The sequence below is a fragment of the Mya arenaria genome, chromosome 6 (genome assembly GCF_026914265.1).
Source record: "Mya arenaria isolate MELC-2E11 chromosome 6, ASM2691426v1".
Taxonomy (NCBI): domain Eukaryota; kingdom Metazoa; phylum Mollusca; class Bivalvia; order Myida; family Myidae; genus Mya; species Mya arenaria.
The window spans coordinates 66,236,831-66,257,853 of NC_069127.1; the positions used below are offsets into that span (position 1 = coordinate 66,236,831).

The 21,023-nt window shown below is 34.2% G+C and overlaps 1 protein-coding gene across 1 annotated transcript in view; it reads right to left on the reverse strand.

Moving 5' to 3' along the window:
• The window catches only part of LOC128238728 (RING finger protein 17-like), a 57,850-nt gene extending 40,986 nt beyond the window's left edge, over nt 1–16,864 (reverse strand). Inside the window, exons 1-12 of the mRNA XM_052954919.1 lie at nt 16,723–16,864; nt 15,392–15,510; nt 13,503–13,606; nt 13,191–13,249; nt 12,576–12,664; nt 12,158–12,216; nt 11,435–11,579; nt 5,073–5,153; nt 4,094–4,261; nt 3,159–3,207; nt 2,332–2,467; nt 427–498 (exon numbers count right to left, since the gene is read on the reverse strand). Coding sequence (XP_052810879.1) covers nt 427–498; nt 2,332–2,467; nt 3,159–3,207; nt 4,094–4,261; nt 5,073–5,153; nt 11,435–11,579; nt 12,158–12,216; nt 12,576–12,664; nt 13,191–13,249; nt 13,503–13,606; nt 15,392–15,510; nt 16,723–16,774 — 1,133 coding nt within the window. The 5' untranslated portion in view covers nt 16,775–16,864. The remainder of the gene's footprint in view (nt 1–426; nt 499–2,331; nt 2,468–3,158; nt 3,208–4,093; nt 4,262–5,072; nt 5,154–11,434; nt 11,580–12,157; nt 12,217–12,575; nt 12,665–13,190; nt 13,250–13,502; nt 13,607–15,391; nt 15,511–16,722) is intronic.
• Nucleotides 16,865–21,023: the final 4,159 nt, after the last annotated feature.

The following is a 21,023-nucleotide window of genomic DNA, read 5'->3' on the forward strand; positions in this document are numbered from 1 at the left end:
TGAAAGTGGACAACAAAATGCTACTAATCCATGTTACTTCATCTGTTAAAACAAAGACATTGATTGATTTTGACATTAATCTTGTTCTATAACATTGCAAAAAGGAATGTTTATTACCTTGTGTAGAAAACATTTTATTGAATGCAGTTTTACAGTTTAAATCTCATAAGTTTTTACTTTTCTGAAAAGTATCAATTCTTTTGTAATTTCAATTACAGCACTTTTGTGAAATGAGAACTTGAAAACTGATGATGTGCTTTTGACATAAAAACAGAACTTTTTCAGACTGTTTTCAGTACATGTAAAACTGCAGTTTTTCCACAAGTGATTTTCAAACCTACCTTATAACAAGTACCAAAAGAATTTTTTTATATAATCTAACTAGAAGCAAATCTAAGCTTCTCTGAGTATATACATCGTGTTTACCTTGGTTTGTCTTTCTCTGCGATCTCCCCATGGTGAAGTAACAGGGCATCGACTGGCGTTCCTGCATTGAATCTGAAAAGAAACTGCAATGTGTTTTTCCACCTTTTGTGAATGTGTTTTTCCACTTTTTGTGAATGGGTTTTTCTACCTTTTGTGAATAGGTTTTTCCACCTTTTGTGAATGTTTTTTTTCGCCTTTTCTGAATGGGTTTTTCCACCTTTTATGAATGGGTTTTTCCACCTTTTGTGAATGGGTTTTTCATCTTTTGTAAATGGTTTTTCCACCTTTTGTAAATGGGTTTTTCCCTTTTGTGAATGGTTTTTTCCACCTTTTGTGAATGGGTTTTTCCACCTTTGGTAGATGTTTTTTTCCACCTTTTGTGAATGGGGCCTGAGAATAATTGGGACAAAATGCCTAAAGTGGTGAATTTACCGTGGTATATTTCAAACAACTCATTGTTCCCTTTAAGATGTTGGATTCAAAGAATTTTATGAGATTAAGACTGCACTTAAATAAATCTGTACAAGCTGACTTCTTAAAAGTTAGCAAAATTTTTTTTTTGGAGAAAGTGAAAACCCAATTTTTTTTAGTCCAATTTTTGTGAAAAATATATTCTTTTGGGGAATGTTAATGGTGTTGAATTTTGGCCCAATTTTCAGTCAAAAAGGAGCACTGCACAGTATGTGTTCAACACAGTTATGACCATTGTTCCAGAAACTTGGGCCATACCAAATGGACTCCATGTTTACGGTCAGGTTCATATTTCTTAACCAACAAGCTTGATAAGAAAAAAAAACAAATACCGTAATTCACCTAAGAGTTCGGACACCTTAAATTAATTATTTTTTTCGCTGTCCGAAAACATAGAAAATTACCATTTTTACATTTTATTTACATGTTTGTTTAACCTGCCTTTTTTCTTCATGTTTGCATTTTACCACTCATTTAATTTATCCGTAGTAATCAATGGTCATAAACCCATTTATTACGCCTATAAGTGTAAATCCTTCATCAAGTTAATTAAAACACCATTTTATACATGCATTGAACTGAATACACATTCTATCGGCTTCAGATCAAAGAGTCACACTGTGTGACGTCACATAACTTACAGTTATACCCACGAGGATCTCGTGGAGAGCATGGACATTGCTATGCAGGATTAATGTATAACTGTACAATTATTGATTCTTACAGTCTATAAGTGTGGTACAAGTTTAAAAGTTTATTGGCAGATCGTTTTACAAACATGTCATGTCTACGTTTTCTTAATTGCCCTTGTTGTTTCTTTAATCCTCTAATAAATATACCACACTTCCTTTTCAACAGGCAATAAATCGTTTAGGATGGGTAGTAACTAATTAATTTGTCACAGTGGTGTATACGGTTAGGTAATCTAGCCTGCATTGTAAAGATAAAATCAATAATCTTCATCTGTGAAACTTGGTAACTGTGAAAGTTATGATTGATGTCCTTTGGGTGTCCGAAAATTAGGTACGCAAAATGAATTATTTTGGAAAATAATTATGGGTGTCCGAATATTTAGAGTGTCCGAACTCTTAGGTGAATTACGGTAGGTTTTAAAATCAAAATCTTGCCTTGCTAAGGCTTCTCAGAGTTTGTCAGAGTTTTGGTTTAAAATATACAGTTTGTAGATGGAAGTGTATTAATGTTATACTTTTTCTGAAACTTTATAATGCTGTTATTTGGAGACAATTGGTTGAAGAATAAGTTAGTTTAGAGCTTAGAAACACCATCATCCATACGAGGGCCATAATATTTCCAGTAATAAGTAATAATAGTATAAATTGGCAATGTTTATTCATGGAATATGTAGTTGATATTTTTTTTTTTGGGGGGGGGGGGGTCAAGGCAATAGTAATGAATGATTAAATTCCCACTTACATGATCCTGTCAGTAGCATTCCAGTCGTCAGTGCGCTCGATGATGCACGGGATGTCTCGAGCATGGATCAGCTTTTCCAGTATTTCCTTCGCATTGACGATTACTTCATCATTATTGTTCATCACGCGCTGGGCGGCTGAAAAATAAATTTTAATAACCATTTATTAAATATTACATATACCACATTTTGAGACTGTTTTTGCTTCGTATGAGATATGTAGTAAATAAATTGTCAAAATGCGCACAAACCCACACGCCCGGAACCAATTACATGTTTTGGACGGTTTTTGTATAATTTCAAATAAACTGAGCTGCAGCCAATCATATAAAACTTGGTTAAGTTATCCACAGGTTATTTTTTTCGTAAGTTTGCACATACAAATGATTTGATTGGTTAGTAGTCATGATTCGATAAATATTGACCAATCAATAAATCTTTCGCCCAAACCAAAGAATTGACCTCTTTAATAAAATAAAAAAATAATGTTTAAATAAGCAGCTTGATTTCATCCCAGGACTTATGGATTGCAAGACGAGGTCCCTGCCGCTTTACCACTGAGGCATCGACATGCAACATGCTTTAAGTAACACTGTAAACATCATCCATGATTATATCAAAATTCGTCAACATTGCTGCAAAAGCTGTCAACATTCAAATGGTTATATCCATGTTTTGCACGTTAAGTGAACAAACTTCTAAAAAAAACTCTATTTTGGTTGACACTCGCTATCAGGTTGAAGGTTAAGAGGCCCAATGCATCCAGTAATTTGTTCTTTATTCATGAATATAGACAAGCCAAAGATGAGATAGTGGCTTTAATACTCACATTTGATAGTGATGTCCAGCATTTTGAATTCCTTCTCAAGCTCATCTTTCTGAAAATTCACCATATCAACAGTAAGACAATTACAGTGAGAGCGCAGAAAGGCATATTTTTTACCTAGAGTATTAAATGCTCAAGTCTTGTTCATCAAATCTCTTTCTGATGGTAGCAGTAGTTAGTTTGTCAATGTTTTAATTTGAAAGAGAACTTTCATCTTCACAATTTCCTTACCCAAGTTAACCCAATGATGGGCAGATTGTTCAGAAGTTATCAACGTGATTAACAAAATCTTTTTTTGCTTTTAAGCATGAACTATTTCATTACAGCTCAAATATTTTTATAAAACAAATGCAGCTGAAACAGTTGTCCATAATGGTGTTAGAGATACTGCAGGTCAGAAATTGTGTCTTTAAAGGTACAGAGTTGAAAGTTAACAGCGATGACATTAACAATATTGTTAACTTTAACAAAGTTCTGAACAATCGACCCAATGTTCACTCAAATGACATTATCATATTTGTATTCTTCATTTCAAATACTTATCCATACCCTAAGTCAGCTTACAATGATTTCATTTAGTGCATTGGCCAATTAACTTTCAAGTCTTTCAAGTCAAAACGCTAAGATATCATTCCTAATTACAATTGATACCGTATATGACTAGAGGGTCCTAAAAGATTTACGGAGATCAACAATCGTCTTAAAGGGTAGAAATACCCTTTTTTCTGCACCTTTCTTTCAAAACTACACACAACATCTTACATAAGAACCATTGTTTTCAATATTTATTCATCCTTTTGGTTAATTAAAACAACTGTATTAATTGTGGTACTGCAAATTGGAAGTAAGAGTGCATCTTTAAAAAATATCTAAGAAGTTTATTGAATATGGCCACTGAACTTTATTTACACATGAATCACACACAAACATCCCCATACCAGGTCTTCAAGGGGCTTTAACTGTTGCCGTGACACCTGCAGTACATGTCGTTCAAGCTCGTGTTCCCGGACCTGTAGCAGACCGTGCAGGTAGTGGAAGTGTGCGCGGAGGTCGTGTAACACTGGTCTAATCTCACGCTGACAGTCTGGCACCAAAGTGTTCAACTCCTGTTTTACAATGGTTAGTTATAAAGGTACACCCTATCAGTACCTAAAACCATGTGCCTGATCATTTATCTAACAGGCCATTTTTCTGCCCGTTTTGGGAAAACAAATGGACAATTTGGGAAAATTTGCATCGCAAAATATCCATTCGAGATTTGGGATTTCTTTCTACCCAGATTGGAAAAATTTCATATATTTTGCTAGAGGAATGGGTCAAATAGTCCGACCCTTGGGTACTATAGAAAAAGGCCAGTCTAGTGAAAGTGGGCACACAGCTTGTTGAAGACAAGTAAAGTCTCATATTGACAGTTTGGTATGAGACTGTACATTCAAGGATCTCCGATATAACAATACAAATACCAATAACAATACCAATCTTAAAAACGTAGAAACGTCACAGATGAACCAAAGTTTTTCCATTTTCGCAGGTGTTTTCAGCTTTAATACTGGCTTACAGTCAGTTCTTACAAACATACAGCAAAATAACAGAAATACAGCACTAAGTTAATTTCACTTTACGACCAAAATATTGACTAAACCGGACTACTGAGAATTAGGAACGCTCCTTGTGGACATTATGTACATTAGTCTAAGCATGGCATAGCAGTATGTAAACATTACATGTTAAGAAATCAGCCCAATCTGCCAATTTTGAATCTTGTTGAAATAAGCATAGACAACATGAGAATCAATACCAAAAAAATTGTCACAATTTTTGCTGATGCTTAAGAATCCTTTCTCATTTTGCAATGAACATTATTTGCTAGATTCCAAATTGCAGCTTCTTATCTGTAATATTACTGCCATCTCATACCTTGTCGATTTTCTTCAGTTTTTTGAAGACCAGGTTAGCCACTTGTAGATTTGGCTCCATTTCACTCACAATGAGTCGATTCTGAAAACATGTAGCACATCTTAAAACACATGCAAAAGTTGGAAAACAGTACAGGCACAAGTTATTATGTGAGCTAAATACCCAGGATGTACATGTATGTTAACTTTTCACATTGTTATTCATTACGTTATGTTACTCTGCAATAGGCTTATGACATCTTATTTAGCAATAGGCTGTAACCATTACCCAATATGTAACTATGTCTGTGATAGTTTAATAACACTTGGGTCCTGAATAGGACTAGAGGACCACAACTTGTTTTGCTGTAAATATTCTTGGCTTTCCCTGCAATTCATTAGTGAACAGTATGCCTAAAACTGTGTCTCAATAATAATGTCCAAATAGATCAAGGATAGATAATATCAAATCGTTTTATAAACATATGTGACGTCGTCAGCGAAAATGAGTCCTGTTGAGGTAATAACGTTACCGAGATAAAGCGAGATTAAAAAAAACAACACGTTTTCTGAGCAATTATCGTTGTGTCAATCAACTATTTTGACATTATTTTTTCAAAGTATTTACAAAATCGAAATGTATATACTCTATAAAGGAACATCACTCTGCTTCCAGTTGAATATTGTCGATAATATTCATGCTGCCTGACCTTAAATCATGATTAATCGCCCTTGATCTGAAGGTGTCGCTTTCCGCCATTTTGATGAAAACAGTCATGTCGAAATCCGTACCAAAGATTTGACGGTTTTGCCGGTTTATCCACTCGGCATTAGCATGTTTTTCGGATTAATTACACGGAAAAAATTATTTGGAAGGTAATGTATGCAATTATCAATGTTGTCATCCTTTATTTAAATTGTCATTTGATGTTTATTTTAAATAACCTTTTGACAGTTTGACCCGGAAGTATTTTTTTCGTAACAACAGACGGTTCACAGATATTATGGCGGAAAATTTGAAAAACACTTGAAAATTTTATGAAAATGTCCCAGTTTAGTCAAGCAAGCACCATCCCCTATGAATTAAGCCAAGACCATTTATTTCGCGAAGAGTTATTAGAAGTTGATAGACTTTATTTTCATGAAGTTTTGTGTCCAGAGGGTTCTGGTGAAAGTGAGATAGAATTTAGTCAGCCTGATTCAGAAAATGATTTTAGCCATGAAAGTAATTCTGTCAATGATGAATCTGATGATAATGAATGTAATACAGAGACTGTTCATTGTGAAAGTTTTGACCATGATTTAGAACCCTCTGAAGAGGATTTAAGACAGAGAAAGAAAACAGATGATTTCTTTGCTCAGACCTGCAAGTGTAAAAAACTCTATGGCAAACCATGCAGTCAAGTTGTGGATGGTAATGATATTTCTGACTTACGTATGTATTCAGCTGGTATGCAGACAGATGAACTTGACCTTGTTATTAAAACAGCCATGTTGTGCCACAGAAAAAATGGCCAACAAACTGACAGTAGTAAACATAAATGGCAGGCGAGGGTTAGGCTCAGTCAGAAGTTTTATGTAAAGGGAGTTGAAGTTTGCCGTGAAGTATTCTGTTTTGCATACAACATCGGAAAGGAGAAACTAAAACGAATTGATCGGTCTCTTGACAATGATGGATTGATTGCTAGGACTCATGGTAATACCAAAAGACTACCTCATAATGCTATCACATTTGAGGAAAGAGAAAACATAAGAAAGTTCATCATCTGCTATGCATCTGACAATGCAATGCCCCTTCCCGGAAGACTTCCAAACCACCGCAATAGTAAAGTGTTGTTGTTGCCATCTGATAAGTCACAAGCAGACATTCATGTGGAATATGAAAAAATAGATGGTGCAAGAAGTATTAGTCTTAGTACTTTTACCAGAGTAAGGCGGGAGTTGTGCCCACATATTGTCTTAGCGAAACCAAAAACAGACTTGTGTTTTAGATGCCAAACCTTTTCTTGTAATATTTTACAAAGTGGTGCCCTTTCTGAAGATGATAAAATGACACTTCTTGATGAATATGAAAGTCATGTTGAAAGTGCTAGACATCAGAGGGAGCAATATAGAATGCAGTGTGATGACTCTAAAGTTACATGTAGTGAAAACATTACAGTTGAAGGTGTGCTTTGGTTAATAAATTTCTATGCGCTATAGTTTTAGCTGTCTTATGGCATGCCTCAAGATTTTCTAGTCTTAAAATTAAAATATAATGTGTTAAATTCTATTGATTTATTTTAATTGACATGCTGGATATTGAGTTATCATTTTTAAGAATGTCCATCTGCATCAATAATAGTGACTTTTACATTTTACCGAAGCTTTTTTTCATGCCTGTTATGCTTGTATATACATGTAAACTTTGAGCGTATAAATATTCAAAACATGGATAAAATTCTGAAACAGAATGAAAAGATACCCATCAGATCATTTTATATTACTTATATATTTCCTTCTAGGCCATCAATATAAATTGTGAAAAATATATATTTTAGGTGCAGTATCATGTTCCTTAGATGCAACCGTCCACTACAGCTGGGACTTTGCACAGCAGGTTCATATTCCACACCACAGCCAACAGGTTAGATAAATTTTTTCTATCAAGTACTGTACAAGGAAATTGATTTTTTTTACTGAAGTTATTGCAAGAGATAATCTTTTTTAAAGGATTTATTGTGCAGTAATTTGCATGATGTATCATACTTGAGAGTGCCTTAGGTTTACTGCAGTAAATGTATGTTTTAACTGAAATGGCTTCATAGTGTATTTATTGAATGTAAAGCGTTTATGTTAGAATTCTTTTTACATGATTACCAAATACTGTTGTCAAATTTATGTTGTCAAGCTTTTATCTATTACAGGTTGGACCCCTGTATTTCAAAACTGCCAGGAGATGTGAGATATTTGGAGTTTGCTGTGAAGGATCTGGTAAGCTTATTCATTATGACTCATTATATATATAAGTCTGAATTCCCTTTTTTACAGTTTAAAATTGCAAAATGTTCTCTGTCATTATAAGATGTCCTGATGTCAAATGTTAATAATTGAGAATTGAAGGAGCACTTCTTAGCAATAAATGTTTTACTTCATTCAAACAAACTGATTAAGAATGTAACATTTCCATTGGTCAAAAGCCATCATGTACATATCAAAATCTGGAATTGGATGTGTATATGAACATTTATTTGGTATATATGCTAGTTATGAGAAATGTTTTTTGTATGAATGTTGAATGCTGGTGCTGTTAATTTTTGCTTCTGTTGCTGATGATGGTGATGATTAAGAATAGTGATAAGACGGATAAATATTTTTCAGAGAAACAGGTGTTTTACCTTGGTGATGAGGGTGTTGCCCCAGGCAAAGGAGCAAACACAGTTGTCAGCTACCTCCACCATTACCTTGAAAACTACGACCTGGGTGAGGAACATGCCCAGTTCCACTTTGACAATTGCCAAGGACAGAACAAAAATAATGCAGTTCTTGGTTATGCTGTGTGGATAACATTGACGGGTGAGAGTTGTTGTGTTTTAGTGGAAAAAATAAAATATGTTTCATGATGTAAACTAAATTATGTTATTGCTTTTTAACTATCTTAAAAGGTTTCCAGTAACACTATAGATGAGTGAAACAGATGTATATAGCTTTAAAAGCTTTTAATTTGTTGTACTTAAAAAATAAACAACAGATAAAATTCAGTGTTTAATTTGAAATAAAGAGATCTTATTAACATTAACCTATTCTATTCCAGGAGGGCATAAGACAATCCAGTACTCACTGATGCTAGCCGGCCACACCAAATTTTCATGCGATTGGCATTTTGGAGTTTGGAAAAACAGATGGAGACACATGGATGCAGAGACAGTTGAGGTATTCAGGGAGTTAGATTTTTACCACACCAATATTTTAAAACAATTATAGACATAAATTACTTACACATGTTTCAAGATTTATTGATTTTCTTCTTTTTAATACAGTTATAAACTAATAAGAAGTGGGATGAAGAAAATGGGATTTTTTATAGTTAAGACTGAAAATAATAATATATGACTTGTGTTATATTAAATTGATAATTATATGAAATAAGTTCATGTATTATCATGTATATTTAGATATAATGGGTAATTGATAAATTCACTGATGTTATATACTTCATGTAGGCATTTCATTGTGCAAGAGTACTGCTCAGTATAATCACCATAGCGCAATAACACAATAACTGCATATAGAAATAGTAGCAGATATTGAGTTCTTGCACTAAGGTGACACTATCATATGTCATATTGGATCAATTCTGCCTGAAATTCATTCATCATGTAATGCTTTTCTTCAAAACAGGAGGTGGCTTCCACAGTAACAATGTCATCCTGTAATGGCCACAACATCCCCCATATTGTTGATGGCAACAGCAAACCAGTGTTGTTCTATGACTGGAGCACCTTCTTCAAAGGCATGTTCAAACCATTACAGAACATTTCAAAATACCATTCTTTTGAGGTGTCTTCTAATGAGCCTGGGATTGTAAGAGTAAGGAAGTTTGTTGATGCCCTGAGGAGAAAATTAACATACTGAAAACCTGCCAAGTGGATATTTGTGTTCTGCCAGAGCAGATCTTTGGTGAGGGAATAAATGCTGAAAGGCAATGGTACTTGCATGATGTAATAAGAGACTTTTGCAGATCGAATCATGCTAAAAACACAACATGCCATTTGCCATTAGTTGCAAAAGAAGGCTATTCAAAGGCCAAAAAACAAAAGTTGAAATAGGTAACTTTATTGAGAACACTTTCTGTGTGTGTTTCAGCAAAAGTTATAGTTTGTGTCTTGCTATAAACAGATTGGCATGTATAAGTTGAAGTTTTATGTTTTCATTTTCATTCAAAGAATATATTTCTTTGTGTTACATTAATAAAATATTTATGATTTTAGGAATGTATGGTTTCCATGGCAACCAAAAGTAACACACTTGATTGATCATTGAATACTTATGTATAAACGTGTATTTCAATTATGGGAATATCATTGAACAGTTGGCCATCTATAAGTAAAGTATGATGGCACTCATATTTTCCATACATGACTGCAGTATAATATTCAAGTGTACATTATAAATCTACATGTTATAACTTAATAGTTATACATTAATATAGTTTCAATGTTCCTTGCATCCTCAATTTTGTCAAATAAGGCATGTGTCAATGTTTTCCTTGTAAATACATTTCATTCTGTGTCATCTTACAACTCCAAAATAATGAAATGAGCAAAAAAATGAAGTATTCTAGGTATAAGTAAGTTGCTATGGCAACCAAATATAACATGTTTTCTTATTGATTTAAAAAATAATTGATTTCACCAGACAAGTTACATCTTTTAAATAATTGCTTGTTTTAAAGTTATATGTTTGTGTTTTGATTAATACAAATATAAGCTCACTACTTTTGATCAATTAACCTTGTTTAAGAAAAGTGGCAGATTTTCTTTACAGGGTCTATTGTTAATTGTTGTAAACATTCTATTTTACTACATAGCTGGCTGAAAATTTAATGCTGTACTGAAATATTTCCTGCAAACATAACCTATCAAATTCAAATGTGATTTTATGTATTTGAGCAGTTTTTGCGTTTATTTGGATAAATTTCTCGTGAAAAATTTTTAGTCATGGCAACCGTTTTTATGAAATGTACATGTAGTGTTACATTCTCCATAAATGATGTTATTGATGTTATGATAATGTTTCCAAAGAAATAAAAAGTGTTGCATTCTATTCTAATGGAATACAGACTCTTAAAATCAAGGTAGTTGTATTTACTTATGTTTCCATTTCCTTCATTGTTTTCGCCACTTTATAACAAATAGTGGTATCGCGAAATTTGTCCTCAATCAGTCAATTTTAAAGATATCAGCTTAAAACTTCAGGACTTTATTTCTGAAACATAGCACATTCAGAAAATGTAAAAACCTGAAAAAATTTCCTCATTAGGACCCATTTTCGCAGACTTGTCACATATTAATTTCTTGTAATTTCATGTATGTAAAAAAAAAATAAAAAATTACCACATCAACTTCAAACAAGCACACCACCGAGAAAACCAACACTGGCCTGTTGGTTTTCAGTCAAAAAAGGGGCATAACTCATCAGATATTTAAGCCAGAGACATGGGGCACATGTTTTCTGGAACTTGTGTACCAAGTTTCATACAAATATCTTGAACAAGTAATTGCCATGACAATTCCACAAACTCTTATTTTGGTTTAATCAACAGAAAAGCTTAAATCGAGGACGTCACCATGACCATGGCAACACATTCACTTTTTTCCATTCAAACTATAATTTGAATCACACCTTATCCTCAAGAGAGGAGATGTTATGCCCCTTGTGATTTCCAACTATAACACATCGGGAACAAATGATCATCTGGTCATCTTCACAGAAATACTCGATGGGCCGCGTCTCGTGGGTCTTACACATCTGTGAGCACTCCAATAGGCTGAAGAATAAATAAGGGTGATTTTGGTGTTAAAGGGGCACAATTTAGGTTAATATATTTTTTATGCATGATCATGTCTAACTCATTTGACTTAAATGATAAAAACAAAAAAGCATATGATTTAGGTACAGAATTGTTTTTTTAACTTTATAAATGTTGTTTTTTTAATTAATAGTTACGTAGCCACAAATTCCCCTGTTATAAAGCTCAAAATCTCACTATATTTTTTAAGCTGTACCTAAATCATGTTGTTTTTTTGTTTTAATTATTAAAGTCAAATGATTTAAACACAAAAAATGATATTTTTTTTTAAATGACATCAACCTTTAAGGCTAAAAAAAGGTTTACTTAATTCAGCGTACTGTATGTATGTACGTGTACAATAAATATGATTTAACCATTGGAAGTCAGGAATCGAAATTGCTCATGGTATCATTTATCCAGTGCTATTTGTTCAAGGTTTATAAGTATCTGGTTGCACTGTGACTTACAATTTTAAAGGAGTTTGTTAATTGAAATCTGCTCAATTTTTACTGAAATTTAATAATTTATTTCCCTCCTACAACACTGCAATCTACCTGACTTCCTCTATTGGCATTGCCTGGTGCTGCATCAGGGATTTGGACATGTTGTGAACCTGCAAAACAACACAGAGTGACAGCACTCACAACACGTGTATCATCACCTACAAGTTAAATCCCCCAATACACAGAAGACCATCATGATAACTCAAGTGTTTTAACCTCAATAAGACAAAGAACTGTAGATTGCATTAATTGATTAATTTCGCAAGTTTCTCTGCCCCCCTCATTCCCCTTCCCAAAATTACACAAGCCTTAAATGCCATTATACTACTATCTTATTATCAGAAGAAAGAAACAGTTATTTGAATATTATATGAAGTTTCAAATGCAATTTGCGTGTTTCAGAAATATTAAACCCTTGTGCAATCTAGAAAATTATTTAACAACACTGCAATTACAAAAGCCAACTCACCCTTGTGAAGCAGATGGAGCAGAGGTTACAGTCACACTTTCCACAGTAGCTGACAGCCTGCCGCTTACAGCACTCACGACACATATCCTCTGAAATTTTCAAATCCTTCAATTTGGTTTAAATGTAATATTATGGTAAAATTCTGGCTAAAAATTAGCAACTTTTCTTGCACTGGTCCGTGTAGTTATTGGCCTATTAACCTTGAAATGTTAGATATGCCTTCCGTGTATATCAAAACCAGTTTTGAATCTTTGAAACTTCTCTGTTAAAATTCAAAATTAAGTAAGACTTTTAAGATCAAGATTAGTTTCTAGATCATAACTACGGGAAACAGATTCCCCCCGTAGATTCCACCTTGCCCCAACTCCTTCTCCGCAACACATTTGGTTGAAACTATGCAGATCATTGATATCTATCAGCATACATGTACCTGTGTTTACTGTTTTATGTTTACCCAAACCCCCTACCCTGCTACACATTCCGTTCAAAATATAAAACTTGGGCTGATAAGTTATTAACCAAAAAAACATTAAAAAAGGGGACAGACGGACGGAAGGGACAGTGTGCTTATTATATGACACGTACTACACTTATTGACGATTTCTGTCAGCCTACCTGTGTTTTTCTTTTTCTGTGTCACAGTTCTTGATAATTCCTTCAGCTTTGCCAATTCCCTGAAATGGAATATATTATTTTCAAGCCTAGGCCAGTCTGCATTTACCAATAAGCTGAATGAATAATCATCAATCATATCAATTAATGTTGAAATTTTGCAAACATAATAACAATGAATATCCAACATAACATGATGTCAGATCTTAACAACACATTCATTTTGGCATTTCATCTTTGAGGCTGTATATAAAATTACAATTATCTGCATTTTAAATATACCCAGTACAAAACAAACTATGGGACATAACCTACAGTTCTAGGAGTGTTTTCTGGTTCTGCAATACTGTTCCGACCATATAGCGATCCTCACACAGCAGTTTGACCCCAGATTCTCCATTTGGCAAGTCTGTTTCTTCCTGTTTATCAAACAATTAATTTTTATTTCAAATTATTCCTCCAATCATTAAAACTTTAACTTTAAAAAAGCAATCCAATTTCGCATTTCGTCAAAAAAAGTTAAACTTAAGATTTTTTTTACCCCCCAAAAGAAAAGCCAATCACAATAAAGTTCAAAGGCAATGACCCCATACAGTATGCCGCAGCAAATACAAATAGAAAGTGAAAGTACTGCATGCAGTAAATAATGATATATTTCAAAAAGTTAAAAGAACGCTATCATGCTCGATACATTTCAATTTGTCCTGCACAAGCTACAGTGGAAACTCACTAAACCAGATCTCCACAAAACTGGAATCCTCGGGATACCGGACTTTTTTCAGAGTCCCGGTTTTCCCCTTCTATTTTCAATGTAAAAAAATCCCTACAAAACCAGAACCCCGGAATTCCGGATACCGGACAAAAAATCGAGAAAATTTGTTAGTTGTCAACGTAATTTTACCTCACAAAACCGGACGTTTATTTGTTCAAACATGTCAAAATAATTTTGTGTATTAGAAATTCGCGAATCGCGTGTCACTTTGTTTTGACAGCCGGTGCGTTGTTAAATATTACACCTGTGATGTTGTGTTAACTCGATAATTGATAATGATGATGGCGCTGTGGATTGACTGTCGCGCGATAATCAAACTTGTGAAAAGAAAATTGATTGAAACATTAATTTGTTTGTTGCAGAAAATAAAGAACTAAAAACGGTTATTTAGTGATCATTTTGGAGGGTTGTTTTATCTAAAGACTTCTATGATTTAATCAAATTGGAGCGGTGCGTTAATTAAACTATCAAACATACTAAACAAGCATTAAATTACGCTAGTTGTTTTATTTTAAGACTTGGAAAAAAAGATGATTATACAAACGCAGAAAAGTTTAATTATGCTCATCACTTTTGCGAGTGCTTTAATCATGTCTCAACCTCCGTCTAAACGTCGGAGAATTGAACTGTCCCTAGAGGACAAAAGCCTTTAAAGGTTAACTCAGTTAATATTTTGAGTAAATTTACTCCGTACATCGAATCCTCACTAAACCGGAATCCTCACTAAACCGGAATCCTCACTTAACCGGAAATTTTGCCCAGTCCGGACCTTGTCTGGTTTAGTGAGTTTCCACTGTACTTTGTTACAGAGCTTTTTAAATCACAAAAATATCTGTTTCTCATGTTAACATTTTCCAAGTTTAGAACCTTCCAAAAATTATAGTTGGGCTGCCATTTTTCCAAGGACTCTATAGCATTTATTAAAAAAAAAATATTATAGTTAAATGTGGGGAAACATATTAAATTTGCAGAGGTTCCAACACAAAGTGTAAGAGCAGCGATGTGCATTTGATATAAACAATATTCTGAAAATTAAACAAAAGTGAAAGTAGGAATTATTTTTATCACTAGCAAGTTGAGCTAGTACTTCAGGATTTTTCAGAAGCCTGAGAGAAAATTATCTAGTATATTGCAGTTGGACTAGTGCTGATTTCGACCACTTTGAAGCCTGGTCTATGTTTTAAGTCTCAATGGAATCCACTCAGTAGTTTTTAAGTTACATTTATTCTCTGACAGAAGTGTGTGACAGACTGACATTCCAACAATTATGGAAGGTCAGACAGATGAAGCAGCACCTGTATGCTCTCCCTTCAGCAAGCAAGAAAATTGAGCTTGCTGAACATGAATGGCTCCAGTTTTGATAGTTGTTGGATACACTTTAGGCATACATGTTAAATGCAAATTACACAAATACAAATTTACAAGGCCTTACCCTGCACTTCGGACAGTGTATGGCTGTTCTGGTCTCCTTGGCAAGACCCAGCAGACATGTCTCACAGAAAGTATGACCACATGTCAGGAGCAATGGTCTCTTGTGTGTCCTTCCCCCATCTGAAACAAGATGTGGTTTACAATTACATTCTCTGCATTTCAGTACCATAAACTGGAAAGGTGTCAGTGGTAATAAATACATGTAGGTGTATGGGGTATGACAACTGAAGTATCAAATGTAATGTAATTGTAATCATAGCCCCCCGAGGTCCGGGGGTATACCAAGCATAGCCGGGAAAATAGGCCGTGTTTTTACCTTCCATGTGGCCCCGTAGTGCCGGGTAAATGGGGTTGTTTTATCTCTATACCAAATATAGCAGGAAATTGGCCTTATCTAGGGTCCCTGAGGTGCGGGGCGTTTGGCGGGGGGTTTGGCAGAACCCATAAATAGGAGGATTGGATGAAATTCCCGCCACTAGAAAAACCCTGCCAAGTTCCTTTAACAGTTGACTATTCCATTGCAAAAGATTCACCAAGGCATACATGCCATATCCCCCAGCCGGAGGGGAAAATCCCCCGGAATTTCGACCCATCAACTGGTTCCCCGCCGGGGGATTCATATCCCCTGGAATTTAAAAAAAAAAAAAAAAACTTTATCAATAATTTTATGAGTGTGAAATTCCATGAAGGTCCATGATGACTAAGTCCAAAAACTATTGTATTTGAGTGTATTTCTGTATTTATTCTTATGTTATATATGCAGTTTAAACTTTTTTGTATTTTGGTATCTGGTTATAAATGCAGATATTGCGCAAATTTTCGTCGTGTAAAAATCCCCTGGTGTAATATCAAAATCCCCTGGAATTCAGACCAAAATCCCCTGGGAAGCCTCTCAGAAATATGGCATGTATGCCAAGGCTAGAAAAAAATGGACGAGTTCATACATCATTTTGTCATGGACAATGTTGTGATAAATAAGAAGTTGCAGTATTCACATCAGCTTTACAATTTAGCCCTGAGGGATGGCTACGTGATAAAGTTGTTCATGTACAAGGCATTTGGCGAGTGAATCCCAGAAATTTAATAGAAGGAAAACAAAACTAGAATGAGATGCATCCATAATCAATTTACATACATGTTAAACATTATTAAAGGTGTACATAAGATTCTTGTATGTTTCTGCAGAGCAGTATGTGTGTTCTACAATTACAGAAACAATGTTTCATATTATCTAACAAGTTGAACAACATAAAAAATATCCAAAATCACGTGTATCCGAAAACGAGACAGTTATGAATGAATATTCACACTGCATATCAAACAATATGTCACCTTTCACAACGAACGCTCCAGAACATTTATGACAGTTTGGGGGTTTCTGCATTATGCAGACAATGCATTAATCATCACAAATAACCTAAATTTTGCAGGAAAAAATTCGCGGGGAAATGTCTGCTAACTGACAGAATTTACTGATTCGATAAAAAGGTTACATACAACTATGTATAGGTCGCACTAAAACGCGGTCCAGTTTGCGGACGATGTAGAATGCGTTGATTAGTGCAGACGACATAAACAAAGAAAGGGTGTGAAAACTGCGGCCAAAATACACAAAAAAGGAAAACTACTACTTGTGTTTCTATTGATTCGCGCACGCTGAATATTGTAAATTTAAAAAAAGTTTGCGAGGATTTTTTATGTATCATTATAGAAAATGAACTATAAAACATGTTTCGAATACTTATTTTTTTTTTTTTCAACTATTTAATCATATAGACATATAATTAAAACGAATATATGAAATACGCAAAAATGTTAAAGATAATACGCAATGGAAATATATTCCAGTGACAAGAGTTATATAAATCTAACATCAGATAAAATCATGTTCAAATTAATAATATGTTATTGTGTTATACAAATATACTTAACATGCATGTGAATAATAAATGAACTTAATTACACTGTGTGCACTCAAATTCGACGCAAATATAAGAAATATGGGAAATATCGCATTTTCACATTGCTTATGGTTCCATTGTGAACACATTGTCACATTATAATTTATACATGATCACCTAACTTTCATCATTTTTTTAAAGTGAAATAATTCGCTTAAAACATTGTTTAGGTTCTGATATTTAGGAATGTGTATTAAATTTATAGAAAATAAACAAAATGTGTTGTTTGACATTATTTATTTCATTTAAATTAAGTTTTGAATTTGACCTATTTTGGCAGAAAAATTGATAAAAATGTAAAATTAAAAGGGCCATAATTCTGTCAAAAATTGATGGATTTTGAAAAAAATGTACATATTTGAGTTTGTAATGACGTAACCTTTCAAATTATATATCATTTTAATATACCGCATTAAATTATTTTTTATGTTGTTATTGGTAACCTAAGCATTCTGGTAAGTTGCATATATACAGTAATTTTAAATAGAAACATTTTTTGCTGTTTTTTACGGCATACACCGATTGCCTGTGGTTAGAAATTCTGTTATATCTTTCGCTTTTAAAACATTGTATTAATTGTTCACTTAGTTTAACAGAATTGAATATAAAATCATGACAAACTTTTTTTTATGAAAAGGAAGTTGCACGATTGCGTATAGTCCACAGTACATAGTTCTAAATTGCTTTCCTTTGAACAGAAGGCACAATAATATGAATACTGTTTTTTTTTGTTCCATAAATTTGAGAAAGTTGTATTTTCAAACCGTCGTCAATTATTCGATCATATGTTCTGTTATATCCTGAGCTGTCTATGAGGTACATATTGTTTTTATATTTCACTGAAGTTTCCCAGTGATTCGTATGTGTATGGTGTATTTGGCAGGAAAATTCTTCATCTGTTGGATGCAGCGAAATGTGTGTAGTCAATACCTTCTTGTTTTCTTCGTATTTTGGTACCTTTTTTAGTATTTGTTGTTTGTTTTTTTCATTTTAATTTTTTTAAAGTTTATTTGCTGCATCAATATGATGGTAATTGAATTTCACATTTGGCCATTTAGTATATTTGTCCACATCTGAAAGTCAAAGATTCTATATATTGTAAATCTCAAAAATACTGGATACTGCGTACGATATAGAAGTAGAATAAATCGCGTTAACACATTTATTTTGGTCAGTTTTTCCTAATACATCTATTTAAAAAATGCGGACGACATAGAAGTAGGATAAATCTCAACAAATCATCTATTTGAATAGTGCAAACGACATAGAAATGGAACAAATCTCAACAATACATCTATTTGAATCATTCGGAGCTCATCAAACATTTTTATCGAAAACAACACCGGATGTATTTGGACGGTTTACATACTCAAAAAGCGATACGTTTAAGTCCGCTGCAAGTAGATCGCGTAGTAATTTTATTTAGCAGTTAAACTTTATGACTTAACTCTTGGTAATCTTAATTATGTTTGCAATAATATACAATGTATTGCCAAGGGAGGCTTAGAACGGTACCCATTCCTACATTTACACTACCAAATCGTTCGGAACTCCTCGGCCATTTTTTAAAAAACAACCTCGGATGTCATTCGGAGCTGCTCGGCCATTTTATCGAAAACAACCAGCGGACTTAAACGTACCTCTTTTTAAGTATGTAAACCGTCCAAATACATCCGAGGTTGTTTTTGAAAAAAATGGCCGAGGAGCTCCGAATGACTACCAAATATGACATCGGATTCGTAAACAAATGGTAATTTGACAATGTCATTGATAAACGCGGTTTTCTATTAAATCTCAGGACAGTTATTTAATAAAATGTTTTTCTCTTTGATATCATAATTGTAAAAAAATACCAAAATGTAAAAAAAAATCGGGTTCGAACCGGTTTCGCCAAAATTGCAGTCCAGTGTTGTATACACTATGCTACGAAGGCTTACCCTCGCACTCAGGCCTTGCCCATTCGGCAAGGGCTCCGTTAAAATTGTTGGTCAATTTAGGTTTTTGAAGTATGGTGCACAGACAGAATGTAACCCTGGTTAGAGCTACCCTGGTTCTTCACGCGCACCAGTGAATAGCACTGCCACACGGGACCCCCAGTTAACGTCCCGCTCGGAAGACGATTAGTTTTTTAGTGATACGACGGGAAATCGAACCTGCGACCCCTGGATTGATAGTCAAGTGTGTTACCACTAGACCACGGATCCGCAACCCCCTAAACGGTTGGAATATTTAAGCTATATACCTAACTTGGTAATATCACGTAATAACATCGACTAGCCAATCACGCATATAAGAAATGAATTCTACTAGGTAGCCAGACCTAGTAAAAAAAAATAATGAAAAAATACGAAAAAAACTGCGAAAAATAAATTAATTGTAAACTATGTGGTACTTCAGTTAGTAAGTTTCAATGCATTGTACACATCGATACCAAGTTAATGTCAGTTTTCGACGATTTTCTTCTTTGTTTTCGCTATTTCATCATACGGAGTGCAGCCCCTTTAAGCGGTGTTTGATAATTTATAAAGATTAAATCTTCTTTATGTTTTACATCTGGACGTGAACACTGTCGGTCTATCGGACCGACCCCATTACAAATTTAGTCGGACCGAGTAAAAATTTACCGGTCAAGTTTTCGCGATGTCTGCTAACAGGTTTATTTTCCGGAAATTAACCCGGTACACCCCAAAAACGGAATAGGTAGAAAATGCATTTAAATGTTCATTGGTGTTAGAAATCAAAACTGATGTTATAGATTAAAATAAGATATTTCAATTCTCTTATAATCAGGGTTTTTGGGGGGTGATTGTTAATCAAATATGAGTATAGTTTCTTTGTTTACAATAGCCTTAAATCGGCTCTTACTTAACATTGTCGGAAAACACACTGGTAACTGCAGCGTATTGAATATATTGAATATGCATTTGATTGCTCAGGTTGGTTCTGAAATCAAAACTGTTTGTTTGAATGAATGCATACACTTTGATAATTATTATCTCATAATGTTTGGGTTGTTATAAAGAATGTATTGGAATCCTCAGTATGTGTTTCTTTGCTTAATATGGCATGATGTAGAATTTCTAGGTTCCCTTTTTTGTTTATAGCTTCATCATAAAAAGAAATGCGTGGTTTAACGTGTGTCTGTATCACCAATGCCAATTTGTTGGAACTGAGGGCATACGGCAATGTACAATTTACAAGTGACAAAAGAGCAGAAATGAATACACTGTAACAGAAACAAGATAGTTATATATATGTCCATTAGTTGGTTCATATGTAATCATCATAATCCATTTCGGGATATTCGGTATTCTTCTACACTGTCATGTGGCCCCGAGACAAGCCCGTACAATACAGCCCATCAAAAAATTCAGTCTGTGGTGAGCACATATACGTATAGCAGCGTGTTGGTTTGCAGTTGCATGCAACATTTTTCACACTTTTTGGTTTTAATGGCATTTTGCTCAATACTGGAGTAAGTATTCCATCATCATTCTGTCAACCGAATTCCCTCGTCGGTAGAAAGTTAAAGGGACTCGCTCATGTTTTGGACCAAAACAATTATTTCCCGGTAATGCGTCTGAAAACACTTATTTTATCACTGTTTTACACAATCAAAATGGCTGAAATAATATGTTTGTTGTAGTGGGGTGCGAACCCACGCCGGTAAAG